Source organism: Alternaria metachromatica, assembly GCF_023757995.1.
Source record: "Alternaria metachromatica strain BMP 0045 chromosome Unknown scaffold_10, whole genome shotgun sequence".
In the NCBI taxonomy this organism is placed as follows: domain Eukaryota; kingdom Fungi; phylum Ascomycota; class Dothideomycetes; order Pleosporales; family Pleosporaceae; genus Alternaria; species Alternaria metachromatica.
Genome location: NW_026055501.1, coordinates 650,868 through 665,643, shown reverse-complemented (window position 1 = coordinate 665,643; position 14,776 = coordinate 650,868). Strand labels below are relative to the sequence as shown.

General features: G+C 54.0%; 7 protein-coding genes across 7 annotated transcripts; 4 read left to right on the top strand and 3 right to left on the bottom strand.

The window, feature by feature from the left end:
- Positions 1–176: 176 nt before the first annotated feature.
- On the top strand, positions 177–2,337 carry J4E83_005339 (uncharacterized protein; the record flags this gene model as incomplete). Its single annotated transcript, XM_049332258.1, has 2 exons — positions 177–1,001; positions 1,051–2,337. The coding sequence occupies 2 exons, from the start codon at positions 177–179 to the stop codon at positions 2,335–2,337; spliced, it is 2,112 nt and encodes a 703-aa protein (XP_049188709.1).
- An 832-nt stretch (positions 2,338–3,169) lies between these two features.
- On the bottom strand, positions 3,170–5,892 carry J4E83_005338 (uncharacterized protein; the record flags this gene model as incomplete). Its single annotated transcript, XM_049332257.1, has 2 exons — positions 3,170–4,723; positions 4,771–5,892. The coding sequence occupies 2 exons, from the start codon at positions 5,890–5,892 to the stop codon at positions 3,170–3,172; spliced, it is 2,676 nt and encodes an 891-aa protein (XP_049188708.1).
- A 679-nt stretch (positions 5,893–6,571) lies between these two features.
- Positions 6,572–7,725, top strand: J4E83_005337 (uncharacterized protein; the record flags this gene model as incomplete). The annotated part of the gene is made up of 2 exons (XM_049332256.1): positions 6,572–6,590; positions 7,040–7,725. 2 exons carry the CDS (start codon positions 6,572–6,574, stop codon positions 7,723–7,725), a joined length of 705 nt encoding a protein of 234 aa, XP_049188707.1.
- Positions 7,726–7,734: 9 nt separating this feature from the next.
- Positions 7,735–8,469, top strand: J4E83_005336 (uncharacterized protein; the record flags this gene model as incomplete). Its single annotated transcript, XM_049332255.1, is given in 2 exon segments — positions 7,735–7,950; positions 7,963–8,469. 2 exon segments carry the CDS (start codon positions 7,735–7,737, stop codon positions 8,467–8,469), a joined length of 723 nt encoding a protein of 240 aa, XP_049188706.1.
- A 1,577-nt stretch (positions 8,470–10,046) lies between these two features.
- Positions 10,047–11,525, bottom strand: J4E83_005335 (uncharacterized protein; the record flags this gene model as incomplete). The annotated part of the gene is made up of 3 exons (XM_049332254.1): positions 10,047–10,509; positions 10,540–11,158; positions 11,207–11,525. 3 exons carry the CDS (start codon positions 11,523–11,525, stop codon positions 10,047–10,049), a joined length of 1,401 nt encoding a protein of 466 aa, XP_049188705.1.
- A 393-nt stretch (positions 11,526–11,918) lies between these two features.
- Positions 11,919–12,865, top strand: RPL8B (60S ribosomal protein L8B; the record flags this gene model as incomplete). Its single annotated transcript, XM_049332253.1, has 4 exons — positions 11,919–11,999; positions 12,049–12,137; positions 12,187–12,548; positions 12,603–12,865. 4 exons carry the CDS (start codon positions 11,919–11,921, stop codon positions 12,863–12,865), a joined length of 795 nt encoding a protein of 264 aa, XP_049188704.1.
- Positions 12,866–13,150: 285 nt separating this feature from the next.
- On the bottom strand, positions 13,151–14,701 carry J4E83_005333 (uncharacterized protein; the record flags this gene model as incomplete). The annotated part of the gene is made up of 2 exons (XM_049332252.1): positions 13,151–14,429; positions 14,478–14,701. 2 exons carry the CDS (start codon positions 14,699–14,701, stop codon positions 13,151–13,153), a joined length of 1,503 nt encoding a protein of 500 aa, XP_049188703.1.
- Positions 14,702–14,776: the final 75 nt, after the last annotated feature.

The following is a 14,776-nucleotide window of genomic DNA, read 5'->3' as shown; positions in this document are numbered from 1 at the left end:
GTGCACGTCTTGGTGCGCCAACATTTGCGGAGAGATGCGGGAATGACGCGCTTGCGCTTGCCCCACTGCCGCGGCTGCAAGTCACGTAGCTCAGGTCGCAAACACGTTGCCTACGTTCCAAACTTCTGTTCACAATCGCACTCGTTGGAAATGCAGGCACCTACCAATAAGACCTGATGCCGGCGTACTTTTTCCACCTTACCTTCGAGCTGTATCCCTCGCGCTCGTCGCCGGACAAGACGTTTCTACCTAGCGACATCTTCGACTCGAAGCTTCCAGCCCATCGCCGAGCGTCCTGGGGCTCCTATCCCCCGGCATCACGCGCATACAATAACCTCCCAAAACCCATAGCTTCTAGCAGTGAGGCCGGCCAAGCTGCTGCTGTCCGTGATCGCACATCTACCGCCCGCCGGTTCAGTCATCGCACGCGACCATCCTCCTCAGACCACCACGATAGCCCGGTACCCGTCGTCAAACCGCCCAAGAGGCCGGGACACAGGCGAACACAAAGCTTTGCACACAGGGATTGGCGCTTCGACACCATCTCCATACTGAGCATCGACATGAACCCGAGCACCAGCACTGAACTCGATCGAGCCCGCCTCAAGCACCCCTCACACGCCCCAAATGCCGGTGGTCTCGCGACCAAGGGCAAGTTCATACCCTCAGATCTAAAAGACACAGACGTCGGCTGGGGCGTGGTGCATCTCTATCGCGATGGACAGGACACGCCAGGCTTGTACGATGAGGTGGATGGAGCGAGCAAGGACTTCAACGAAGAAGACTGCACTACATTGTGTATACTGGCGGTGCCCTCATACATGACACCTTCCGACTTTCTCGGCTTCATGGGCGAGCAGACGAGGGAGGACGTCTCGCACTTCAGGCTCATCCGGACAAGCAGAGCGAACAAATACATGGTGCTGATGAAGTTCCGGGAAGCCAAGAAAGCGAGGGCGTGGAGAAAAGAATGGGATGGCAAGGCCTTCAACAGTATGGAGGTGAGACAAAGGACTGTTATAGTCAAGAGGTCGCAGCTAACAGAAACAGCCTGAGTACTGTCATGTCGTCTTTGTCAAGTCGATCAACTTCCAGAACGGCGACTCAAACCGCGATCCCACCTCGTATCCTGACCTCACCAACGATCCCTTCGCGCCCGCGCCGACCAAACAGCCCACAGCTCCTCTTCCGCCAGCTAGCACCGTACCTTCACCAGTCGACGGACCATCAATCGCTACTTCGCTTACCGCGAAACCACACGCTCCACCTACACCTGCTTTGGTAGAGCTACCAACCTGTCCTGTCTGCCTCGAACGCATGGACGAAACGACTGGCCTCCTCACCATTCTCTGTCAGCACGTCTTCCACTGCGCCTGTCTTGAGAAATGGAGAGGCTCAGGCTGCCCAGTCTGTCGCTACACACAAAACGATGCCTTTACCTCAAATCGCAGCGCAGACGGCGAAAGTCCAGACAACGAGTGCAGTGTCTGCGGGTCCACACAAAACCTTTGGATCTGCCTAATCTGCGGTAATATAGGATGTGGCCGCTACGACTCAGCACACGCATTCGCTCACTACGAAGCAACAAGTCATACCTATGCAATGGATGTGGTAACCCAACACGTCTGGGACTACGCAGGCGACGGCTACGTCCACCGCCTAATCCAAAACAAAGCAGACGGCAAACTTGTCGACATGCCCGCCTCGAACCAATCCTTCAGCGCACCCGGCATGACCGGCTACTCCAACGACACCGTCCCACGCGAGAAGCTCGACAACATGGGCATGGAATACGCCTACCTTCTCACATCGCAGCTCGAATCTCAACGCGCATACTTTGAGGAGCAACTCGAACGCGCAGTCGACAAAGCAGCAAAAGCCGCCTCCACCGCCGACGAAGCAACCCGATCCGTCGCCTCGCTCTCCCAAAAACTCGACCAACTCTCCACCTCCCAGTCCGAAGCAACGACCACCATCGCCTCTCTCACACGCGAATCCGCGCGCAACGCCCAGAAAGCAACGTCCGCCTCTGAACTCGCCCGCAAGCTCACCAAGCAATACAAAGAAGAGCAGATTGTGAATGAGAGCTTGATGGAGCGGATTAAGCATTTGGAGAAGAAGGCTGAGCAGGCTGAGAATAAGGTCAAAGAGCTTGAGGCCCAAAAGGCGGATCTCGAGGAGCAGAATCGCGATTTGAGCTTCTTTATCAGTGGCCAGGAGAAGTTGAAGGAGATGCAGGGGAATGAGGTTATGGGGTTGCAGGAGGGTGAGGTTGAGGGTGGGACCGTGGAGGTGGGTGAGAAGAAGGGGAGGAGGAAGGGGAAGAAGAAGGCTTGATGGGGTATGAGGTATGACTTACGAAGAGTGTGAGGCTTGAGGCATTTGTGTGGAGTTTATCATTTAGCGGCATTGGCATGGTCATGGCTATGGCTTAGGATGACGGAGTTGGAGTTGTCAGACATCAGATACCCACTTAGAACGCTGAATAGAGTCCTGGTTAGGACTTGTATCACATCAATCATCATCATCATCATCATCATCATCATCATCATCACAAAACGACCAAATGTTGAAGATAGATGCCTTGAATTCTCCCCATCAAAACTCCCATATCAAACATTATACGCCCCCAGCCCATACCCATGCATCTCAAACATTGCGCATAAACAATAAAAAAAGGAGCGCAACAACAAGTATATGTATACACTATACACGCGACCCATTCATGTATCTGTGTCGTCGGAAAGAAGGTCAGAAGGTAGTAAAACACAGCGTTCGTTGCCCCGCCGTGTCGGTCGTGAGAGTCATGTCATATGCTAAGGTCGTGATGGGAAAGAGGGAGAGATATTCGTTCATGACCCCAGGAATGCCAAAGAGAGTGTCGTGAAAGAGATCCAATTGGGGAGATGAAAAGGATAAGATGCATGCTGTGATTTGATGTTGATTTGACGATGTGACGATGTGAGATGGAATGCAGTGGAGAGGTGATGAACGCCGTTGTATCCGTGTTTGCGCCGGTGGGGAAAGCAGTGTTGATGGGTTTGCTGAGTTGGTGGTGGGTTGATGTGGTATCCAAGGAGGAGATGGTCCAGAGTGGCTGTTGGGTACGAGATATCAGGCTGATATCCAAGTGGTAGTAGATGTTGGACAGATAGCAAAGTCGAACACCTCAAATCCAGTCATCGTCCACTTTGTTCGTACTGCCAATAGCAATCTCCCGCTCAAAGCCCAGTCCAAGACCAAGCCCGACATCCATCTTAGGCGGTGCCATGAGCTGTGGTGGCGGCTCCGTCTTCTTCTTCGGGCTCTGCTTAGCGGGACTCACGCTGCCGCCCTTGCCATCACCAGCACCCATGCGCACAGTCTTGACGTCCCAGTCGTCTTCGAGGGCGGCGCCAATCCAGACTTTGACGCTGTCGTGGACAGCGCCATAGTACTTCGGGTTGCAGGCGCGGAGGTGACCGAGCAGCTTCTCGAAACCTGAGATCTTGAGTTCGGAGCGGAACTCGTTGCGTGCGGTGCGGGTGGGGAGGGAGGCCATAATGCCGTTGAGGAGGTCGATGTGGGTGGCGAGGTAGTTGGTAGCGTCCCATTCTACGCCGCCGACGTATGGTGCTGCAGGGACGATTGCGCGTTGGCCCGGGAAGTGGGTTTTCGCGTACGACTTTCCTTCCGTGGGTTTGGGGGGAACGGGAATGACGTTGAGGTGGTGGATGAAGATCCAGAAGACTTCCTTGGTGACGTTGGATAGCTCCTTGCACCAAACCTGGTAGGGTCGCTGTGTGTGCATCTGAAGGATGAACGGAACAGTTGAAGCCTGCTTCTCCTTGACAGGATCTTTGAGGTACTTCATCAGCTCCTTAGCGCGGGTCTCCAGCTCGCCCTCTGGTGCCATGGAGATGTGAGCGAAGATGATCTCGATGATGAGTTCACGCGTAGTGAATTCGCTCGGACCTTTGTGCTCTTCGTCGAAAAGCATAGCAAGTAATGCTGGATACAGTGTCGACGAGATCTCGTTGAGCTGTTTGAGAGCTGTGGCAGTTGTGCAGAGTCCCTTGAGACATCGAAGGAGTTCGTGCAGAAGTGTGTCTTCGTGGTCTTCGCGCCATTCGATCTCCATGATGCGGTGGAGCAATGCGACCAACTCGGTCATACCACCATCCTGGATGAAGTTGTCAACCCAGTCGACGGTCTCGTTACGGATCAACAGACGCAGCTTGTGCAGCTTGCCAACTTCGACGTTCTGTGGCTTAGGCGTCTTCTTCAAGTAGGAGATGAACTCGTCGGCCTTGACCGATTTCGCTCCATTGGACACAGAACGATCGGAAGCATTGGATCTCAGGGACCTCATAGACGGAGACTTGGGGATAGGCGCTGGTTTTGAGTTCGTCTTCCGTTCGCCCGATTCGCCCTTCTGCTTCTTCGTGGGAGAGTCACTCCTGTTGAAGGTAAACGTTCGGCTCCGCGGTCGCTCACGCTTAGTAGAGTTGGCTGACTTGTCCTCTTCCGCCTCATCTTGTGCATCCTCGATAGCAGATCCGTGTCGGGACTTGGACGACTTCTGTGGTGCCTGCTTGGTGTTCTCGCCAATGGAAGACTGGGCGGAGTTTGTTCGCGAGGTCTGGGGTATGTCAAGTTTGTGCATGCGAACAAAGTCGGCCTTGACCTCGAGCTTCAGTGTCCGCATCTGAGCACGTTGATGTGTGGGGATGTTTCGAGATTCCTGGTATCGTTAGCAGGTATTTATTGGTGGCTTCAGACAGCACTTACCAAAACCTCCTCGAACTCGGCGTCCACCGCCTTTGGATCGAGCTTGGCAGACGCCGGAGCACCGTCAGCTTGCTTTGACTTTCCGTTAAAGGCAGCAACGGCAGCCATGACTCGGTTCTGCTTCTTGGTTGTGGCTGGCGGCGGCGGCGGCGCCATGGAATTGAGACTGTAGTCCTTGCTGCCGGTGTCGGTACTAGCCCTACTAAGTACGGGTCTCGCCGGCTTTGTAGGAGAGCTCTCCCTTGTGCGTCCCTCGTTGCCCTTGGTGTCGGATAGAGGAACGCGCTCGTTGCTCCGCTTGCGCGAGAAGGTCTCAAGCAATGATGCCGTGGAAGTCGACTTGGGAGCAAACATGGACTTGGGCCGCTCTTTCGGGGCAGGTCGGAGGGCTGGCTGACCGACCTCGAAGAAGTTGCGCTGCTTGGTGGGTGAGTAGTCCTGGGGAGTGTAGAGGGCAATCTCCTCCTCGACGCTCCGTCGCTGATCGTTAAGCGGGACTTTGCTCGTGGTGGTGACTTCCTGCTGGGAGCTGAACTCGGCCCAGATGGGAGTGCGAGGTGGGGCCTTGTCGTGGGAAGAGCGGGGTGGTGTGGTGTTCTCCTTGTCTCTGCTCTCCTTCACAGGTGACTTGTCTCTCCGGCGCCCGCCAAACATGGCAGCCAGATTGGTGGATGACTTTGTCTTCTTCGGCTTCTCGCCCATCTCGGCCTCTTCCTGAGATCGCCGCGAGTCGAACGACTTCTTGTAGGCGGGCTTCTCCTTCTCCTCCTTGTTCTCCTTCTTGGCCAGTGACCGCAGCGAGACGGAACTGAGCGTCTTCTTGTGCAGGCTCTTTTTGGGGCTCGAATTGACGTCTCGCGACTTGCGCGGTGACGGCGGATTGGTGGGGACGTTCTCCGTCTGGGTTGCCGCGCGCAATTGGCTATGGGGGTGGTCTGGCGGCAGGAGCGGCGCCTGGAAGTTGGAGACAGGCATGTACGGCGGGCTGGCTATTTGGGTGTTGTTGTGCAGCCCAGCGCCCTCGGTCGGCGAACGCTTGTGGCCTTTGTTCGCGATGATAGACTTGAGCACTCCAGCTGCAGCGCTCCTGTTCCGTCTATGCGAAGGTGCGGCGGTGGCCATATCCGGCGTCGACATGATGATGCTCCAACAAAGGTGGGAATTGGGGAAGCGTCGACTGAGGTCGGAGCCGGGAAGAGAAGGCTTGAAACGTGGGTTGTCTATAGCAGAAGGATGGCGGGCATATTTGGGGAGGCGATGAGGCACATGGCCGGCATACTTTGTGTTTACGTCGCGGACATGGCGGGCGATCCCCACGGCAACGACACCAGCGCGTGGGGAGCACGCTAGGACCCGCTAGACGCCACATTCATGCGTTAGACATTAAACATTGCACCCGTCATATCTCGCCGTGGTTTACAAGGCCGTTCTACGATGGCCTGCATCTGGACACCTCCACACCACCTGCGTTTCCCCAGTCGCGTCGCGTATTGTTGCCTTCAAACACGCGACCCTCTACACTGGCACCACCCGCTATCGTGTGTTGACATCGCGAAAGAAGCTAGCACCTAACTTCGGAGGCACTGACCGCTCACGGCAGCGTCACTTGACAACAAAAAATTGCCTTTATGCACCGCGAGCTTAATGTCGCACTGACGCCAACCGCTATTCACAACACGGGATGCCGTTGCCGGTGTAGGTATAGAAGCGAAGGATGTATATTGTGTTGTGAAGACCATTGTACAACGCCCGCTAGCACATTGGCAGGCACCCAACTATTCCCAAATCACAACAAACCACGATGCCGCCCTTTTCCCTGCGTATGCTACCACCATGCTTTCGTCCCATCCTTAGAGTTGGTTCGCCAACCCTCTGACGGTCCTTCTGCGCTTCTCCATCTCTCCGATTCGGATCAGCCCGCCCATGACAGACAATCCTTCGTCCCCACACCCAGTGGTGCCAACGCAGATGCCCTTGGTAGTATCCGCACAGTCGCAGACGTTAGGCATGCAAACTGTGCCGATCGGGCAGCTGGCTGAGGTCCTGCATTGAAGGATACCTGGGTCAGAACAGTTTGTCGCATCCTTGTCGTAACAGACACCAGCGCCATCCATGGTCCTTGCGCACCGGCATGACGAAGTTCCGTTTCTGTTGCACAGGCGGTCAAATTCGCAGTTGGAGTCGCATGCACGAGACGCGCACACTCCGTTGTTGCAGAGGTTGCCCGCGACACACGCGTTGTTGCAGCGGCCACAGTGAAGAACGTCAGTCGCGAGGTCGCGGCAGGCGCCGTCGCAGAGACCAACGCCAAAGCCTCCACACACGGGTGGGCTGGGTGTTGCGCTCGTTGTGGATGTAGTCGACGATGCATCGGTGGTTGAGGAAATCGGTGTAGTGCTGAATGACAACGAAGAAGATGACGACGAGGACGACAGACTGCTAGTAGACGTGCTCGAATCACTGGAGGTTGAGGCTGTGATTGTAATTGTTGACAGCGAGGAGGACGAGTCTGTGGTGCTGAATGAGATTGACGAAGAACTGCTGACAGACGTGCTTGAAGCACTAGAGGTCGTCGGGTCTATGATAGTGGACGATGACAGCGAAGACGACGAGTCGGTGCTGCTCGCTGAAGAGGAAGGCGATGAACTGCTAGCCGATGTGCTCGAAGCACTGGAGGTCGGAGTTAGAGTAGTGGTTGATGACAATGACGACGAGGAGTCTGTGCTACTCGTTGAAGATGACGAACTACTACTTGCAGATGAACTTGAGTCGCTAGAGGTAGGTGTTGCACTGCTTGAAGATGAGGATTCAGTACTACTAGTTGAGCTTATCGAGACACTGTTGGAAGAGCTCGATATGTCGGATGTGCTTGATGAAGAGCTGCTGGAAGAGCTTTCGGATGACGTAGTAGCTGACGAGGAGCTTGGTGTCATGGTGGACGATGAAGACATGTAAGAGCTTGACATGCTGCTTGTGGCAGGGACTTCTCCCGAGGAAGTCGAGGAGCTGCTTGATACCGTGGACGAGGTGCTTGAAGTGGCGGAGGGCTCAGTCGAAGTACTAGATGAGCTACTCAAGCTCGTGCTGGATACGTCGCTTGTGGTAGATGATGATGTGCTCGAACTACTGGACGAGCTGCTAGATGAGCTGCTTGAGCTAGCAGACGAACTACTAGGTGTTGTAGATGAATAGCTGGAGGAACTGGATACAATCGGTGTGCTTGACGAGCTACTAGACTCAGTCGACGATGCTGAAGAGCTAGAGCTGGATGAAGTTGGCGTGGTAGACGAGCTAGACGAGCTACTACTGTCGGTCGAGGACACTGAAGAGCTTCCTGTGCTAGACAAGCTACTAGAAGTTGTGGATGAGGAGATGAAGGAACTGGTCTCAGGTGGCGTGGTAGACGAGCTACTTGACTCAGTCGACGACACCGAAGAACTTCCCGTGCTGGATGACGATGTCGCCGAGCTTGAAGAAATATCCGTGCTCGAGGATGACGAGAAGGTAGAGCTAGTGCTGCTGGAAACACTACTGGACACCGTAGACGAAGTAACCATGCTCGAAGAACTCATCGAAGACGACGGTGTAATGGTTGGACAGGACGTCCCAGTGATCGTGACGCTTGTATACGTTGTAGTCTCAATATCGGTCACAGTCTACGACACTCGATCAGCCAATGTTCATCATACACCGGCATGAAACTTACGGTTCCAAGATAGGTGACAGTATCCTCGGTGATGCTCGCACATCCGCATACAGATTTGTATTCTTGCGAGACACAAGCTTGGGTGGCGTATGTAGGCACTGGTCCAAAGACGGTGGTCGTGGACCAGTTGGTTCCGGTTGGCAGTGCTTGTCGAATCCACAGTTTTTCTTCGTCGGAAGTAATGGGCTCATCTGTCGGAACGGGCAATACGTCCGAAGGACATGGTATTGTCAGAGTAGATGTCGTAAGAGTAAAGGATGTGATAGTGGTGCTGGAGTAGACTGTTAGTGTGTTCGATAGACATCTTGATTGGGCTACAAACATTGGGTACCAGATGACGCTTGTAGTGAGGAAGTCATCGCAGTCTTCTCCGGCCCTGATTATCTGACCGAATCCGCCGTTGCCGAAAACTGCGCGGAAGCAGTCATCCTCATTGCATTGCTGTCTAGTGTCGAGCACGGCTGCCAAAGCCACGGACAGGCTGAGAAAGGTAGCGAAGGTAGAAAGCTTCATCGTTTTCTAGTAACGAGTGTAGGTCGGACTAGGCTGATGAGCACGGCTACCAACCAAAGGAGCTTCAAGCAACCTTTATAAGTCGCCCTCACTATGCCAAAGACTAGTGACAAAGCCGGCGTGACCAAGCCTTCCTTCTGTCTTTCCGAGAGGCCCTCATCTTTACTCCGACGTTCTGGTTGGTGTAGGTGGCGTCGCTGTGAGACTTGACGGTGGTCATCATTCTCAAGCAGAAGGCTTCTGACCCAGAAACTAGGGCATTGATCAGTGTCCTGAAATGGCGCGTTGGTGTTCAAGAAGTCATTTTCCGTCGCGAAAACAGTGACATTGCAAGGCTGTCGGTCATGTGTAGGGAAGCAGTGGATAATGCCATGTTCTACCTCGCCCAATGTGTCGCATCTTGCAGAGGGGTTCGATATCATGACGTTTTTGTATACAACTGGACTGGAACTGCAGTAGTATGCTGGCACAGCATCTCGCCATATTGTCGCATCGCCAACTTTTATACGATGATCTAGGCTTCCATCGCTAGGTTGGCGTCAGTAGCGCATGCAGGTACAAAGTCGTCAGCCCAGCTCTCCATGATAGGCTAGAAAGACAGGTCAGCCGCTCTATGCGACGTTGATCTATCATCTCCAAGTTCCATTGTAGGGTGCATGTCTTAACACTTGCGATGGCTGGGGCATTAGAGCAGCAACACTAGTATTGAGACTGTGGGGTACTTGGCATCATGACGACCTCGTAGCTGATCGCTGAGCTTCTGTCGCAGTGCCCAAATTCGCATGTAAGACATAGATCTTAGCTCGGTAAGGTGTGGGCTTCTGAGCTATTCCTAGGTTTAGCACCAGCTCGCCCGGAGAATTAAGTAACCGTCTAGATGTACCGAGTGGTATGGTAACTGCGAAACATTCGTATTGGAGTTCAGGGGTCTGATCATGGCGTTTTACTAGTAATAAACTACGTGGTACAGTCTGTCTGGGCGTCCGAATCGAAGAGCTATGTTGTAGAGCTTACGCCAACACTTTGTGGGTGCGACAGTATTTGCGCAGCCCAAGATTTAGGCCGGTGGGAGGAAGTTAGCAAAAAGCATGCCCTGTATCAAGCAATACATGATGCTACCTCTGATACACCACTTGGCTGTTCGTGAACGGTTTGCTGTCGGGCGAGTACTTTGTGAATCAGCCAACCACGTAGCGACGACTAGATACCACATCGGATAGCCGGAAGCAATCCGATTTACAATCTGGACGTGAAAACTGGTAACGGCTGTTGCAACCAGTAGTAATTGTGGAAGTGCCAATTCCGGTAGCTTGCATATCGCGGAGGTTCCGTTCCTGGATTTGGCTGTTTCACCAGTCTGGGGTACAGGGCGCCCACTCAACGGGCGTGGGACACCGCTGCGGAGAATGGTGACACTTGTTGTGAGAAGCAGCCACGAAACTGGTGCCGCTAGTATGAACAGAGGCAGATTTGAGATGGTCCAGTAACGGAAGAGTCCTACGTTCCTGGAAGAGGTCAGACTAGTAAGTCATCGTATTGGGGTAACTTACCAGTATTGGCTTTGTACCCACGAGTAAATGCTCGGGAAGGTCTTGTCACACCACGGTCTAGTTCCAGTGCCGCTGCCTCGGTCGCAGAATTCCGTGTATGCTAGATACTGCGGTCCGAAGAATGCCAAGGCTATCAGACTACCAGCCATGCATGTGACAAGCATCCTTCTTACATCTGGTATACGCAACTGCGCAGACATCAGAGAGGGCATGTACTTAGCGACATCGTATAGGAGAATTAAGCCGCTGAGTAGACCGTTGCTTCGCATCAGTGTAGCTGCTGCGAAAAAAGCACCAGAGCCAATCTTTTGAAAGTCCGCTCGAACCCATGACGTTCCAGTCTCAGCCGCAGTTTGAGATTGAGCATAGAGGAGCATGCCTGTGAAATTGAGCAATGAGAACATGGCTTCGGCATACGGTGCACTCATAAAAAGAGAAGCTGGCGTCAGGATGTGCAAGACAGCGGCGATGAATGGGATGATCTGTCGCCGTTGAGGTTCCAGGACCAAGGTCAATAGGCGATACAGCACTAGCACAGAGAGGAGGTGGCAGATGTTGGAAAGGATGATTCCGGCCAGAGCATAGTAGTGCAGAGGGGCCTGCGCATCGCCAGCCATCACTGCGAGATATCAGTGCCGACCCAAATGACTGGGCCTCTGGTGCTCACATTGACCGGTTGGTCTCAGGAGATACGAATACACCCCGCTGAAGGCCCACGCTTGCTCGTGGACATGACCCCGCTCAGCTGCTTTAACAAAGTACAATGCGTCCCAGCGGAGCAGATTGAGGACGAAACGCTCATAGCGGGAGGTGACATCGAACTTAACATGACGCCGGGCGCTCGTGTCGAGCAGTATGAGGCCAGAGGTGTCGTATCCGGGACCTGGGCAGAATGCAGCGAGCGAGAGGAGCAGCGCTTTCCACAGGCAGACTATGGCGACGAGCTGCGCGTTACGCCCTTTCGCACCGAGATTAATCGCGTTCATGATCTCGCATTGAAGGTGTCGCGGTCGTTGATGGATGGTGAAGCAGCACGCTACCATTGGGCAGGCGCTAGCGCCGGCGAAACGTTCTTCCCCACCCGCGCGCACTCGCTTCTCTGGATTTCGGTGCCGACAACTTTTGCGCCCGCTTTCGAACGTTCGTCAAGTCCACCGTCGCCAATCTTTACTTCGTCGCCGCCAACACACCAGGTAAGCGCATATCCGCCATGAATGCTCGGTAGCATATCACAATCGCACGTCTCTACATGAGCGTGTTGCATACAAATGATGGCTAGAGTGGAGAGCGGCTGAAAGGCCCTCTCGCTCTTACGAGATTCAGACCTATAGTGAATGAACATTCGCTAATGGTTTCTGTTCTCTATGACAGCCTCGACAATGCCTCCCAAAGGATCCGGAAAGAAGCCTGCGGCTTTCCCCCAGGCCACTTCTAAGTCGTCTGCCGCCAAGAAGCAAAAGGTCTGCCCATTCCTGAAACATTCAACTGCAACCGCTCACAATGGAACAGAACCCTCTCATCGAGAAGCGTCCTCGCAACTATGGCATCGGTCAGGACATCCAGCCCCAGCGCAACGTCGGCCGCATGGTCCGCTGGCCGTAAGCAAACCCCGATCCACCGCAGATGGCAGATACTGATGATGTGTAGCGCGTATGTCCGTCTTCAACGCCAGAAGAAGATCCTCAACATGCGCTTGAAGGTCCCACCGGCGATTGCCCAGTTCCAGCACGTTGCCGACCGTAACCTTGCCACCCAGGCTTTCAAGATCCTCAACAAGTACCGTCCCGAGACCAAGGCCGAGAAGAAGGAGCGCCTCACCAAGGAGGCCACCGCCGTCGCTGAGGGCAAGAAGAAGGAGGACGTCAGCAAGAAGCCCTACGTCGCCAAGTACGGTCTCAACCACGTTGTTGGCCTGATTGAGAACAAGAAGGCTTCCCTCGTCCTGATCGCCAACGACGTCGACCCCATCGAGCTCGTTGTCTACCTGCCCGCTCTCTGCAGGAAGATGGGTGAGTACTCCAAATGCGCAAGTTGAAAATGGAACCTTCACTGACATACATCAGGTGTCCCTTACGTTATCGTCAAGGGCAAGGCCCGTCTCGGAACGGTCGTCCACCAGAAGACCGCCGCCGTCCTCGCCCTCACTGAGGTCCGCTCTGAGGACAAGAACGAGCTCCAGAAGCTCATCACTGCTGTCAACGACGGTTACCTCGAGTCGCACCACAAGGACGCTGCCCGCCACTGGGGAGGTGGTATCATGGGTGCCAAGGCCAACGCCCGCATGGAGAAGAAGAGGAAGGCCATCGAGAGCGCTATCAAGATCTAAGCGGGTTCTGATGTGCTTTCTCGATTTCATGATGACTTTACGGCGTGTCTCTTATCTCTGCATATAGTCGGTTCACAATACCAACGGAGTTTAGGAGGGTTAAAAGCGGTCGGCAAACGACTGCATTGACTGGAATCAATCACGATAACGCACGCCATTCGCATGATTTGTTGCTTGTGATTATGCTCTGATTATATATGTTGAATTATGACTACCGCCTCAGCTGCACTCGCAGTCGAATTGCTGTGATCCCACTTCCAGTTCCGATGGATGCGACAACCCACCCTAGAAGTTATCGATCCTCGTGCCGATACTGCGCTCATTCGCTATGCGAACAAGGTCACCGCCCACCACGACGTCCGTAAGACCCAGTCCCACACTCTTATATATAACATTCCCCTTGACCAACCACTCAATCAAGCTCTTATGCGCCTTGTCCTCTCCTTCATGATGTTTCTCCTTCTTCCCACTACTCCCCCTCCTCGCCTTCTCCGTCTTCTCCCTCCGATTCATCTCGCACTCGCCCAACTCCACACCCCCCGTATCTAATCCCTCCGCCTCCATCAAGCCCTTCCCAGCCAAACACTCCCGCCTCCTCCTCTCCGCATCCCTCTTCAACATAACCAACTCCCCAATTTCAACAACTTGATCAGGACCCAGTCCCGCCTGTACCATCTCCCCACCCTCTTTCAAAGCCTTCTCCACACTATCCACCACCACCGCCCCGCTCTGCTTTGCGTGCTTGTGGAAATGGCGGTGGCCGTGCTCGGGCGCGACGTTTTGTCGTAGGATATCGGGGTGTAGTTCTGTGGCGAGTGGAGAGAGCGAGCCGATGGCAGCTATGTAGCGGCCTTTCTTTCGTCCTTCGGGGTTCGTTAGGATGGGCGCGGGGAAGAGGGGCGTGGGAGAAGCGGTGCAGAGGAATAGGACGGATGAGGAGCGGAGGGTGGCGTGTAGGAGGCGGGGGTATTCGCCGTGGCCTGGGGTGAGAATTTGTATCTTAGGGCGATGGAGGTATTGGTGTTGGGTTTCTTTTCCTGTTGAGCCTTCCTCTGAGCCTGATGCGCGGCGGTAGGTGGGTACGTGGTTTGGATCGGGGTTGAACGTCGAAGGTGCGGAATGGGGGTCGTATAGCTTTTCCAATAATTGGTGTACACGTTCGAAATCTCTGTTGATAATATTGAGATGGTGGATGTCGGGGCCTCGCAAGAGAAGCGCAAGACGAATGTGCCAGTACGCTTGTTTCCCTGCGCCGAAGACTGTCACGTCGTGGACATTTGCTCGTTTCTTAAAGAGCATTGTGCTTGCGAGGGCGGTGCGGAAGGCTGTCATCTCTGAGGAGTTCAGCATCGCGCGAGGGTTTCCGGAGCGGTCGAAGAGGGTGAGACTGGTGTTTGATGCCGTTGTTTGGGTTGAAGAAAGAGAGGCTGTGGTTGCTGAGCTTTTACTCGTTGGTGTCGACTGTTGAGATAGAGCGAGTGAGCTCATCGATGAAGTAACAGAGGTTGTGTCTGAAGAGTATGACTCTGGACGTGTCGTTATTTTGACTCCGAGACCATCGTTGCTGCGGATAGTCAGTCGATGCATTTGTATTTGCAAAAACTATACTTACCTGCTTGCCGGCGCAACCGTCATCATTCCTCCATCTTTAGTCTTCACACTCGTGCCTGCAGACTGAAAAGTCTCACAACATCCATTATTGTCGTCTTCTTCCGTGCTAGTAGAATAATGGTGCAGCGCATCAGCCAGGTTCTGCTGCAAGTCGAGAATGTCTTGTTTGGTCAACTGCAGTAAGAGAGTGCGCACATCCGCGTCAGTAAGTACAGTCAATGGCATTGTAGATTCGCTGCAGGGGTAGTGTCGGAAAACGAGTGCTGTTCATGCGTCGCGCAACGAGCGGTGATTTTATTG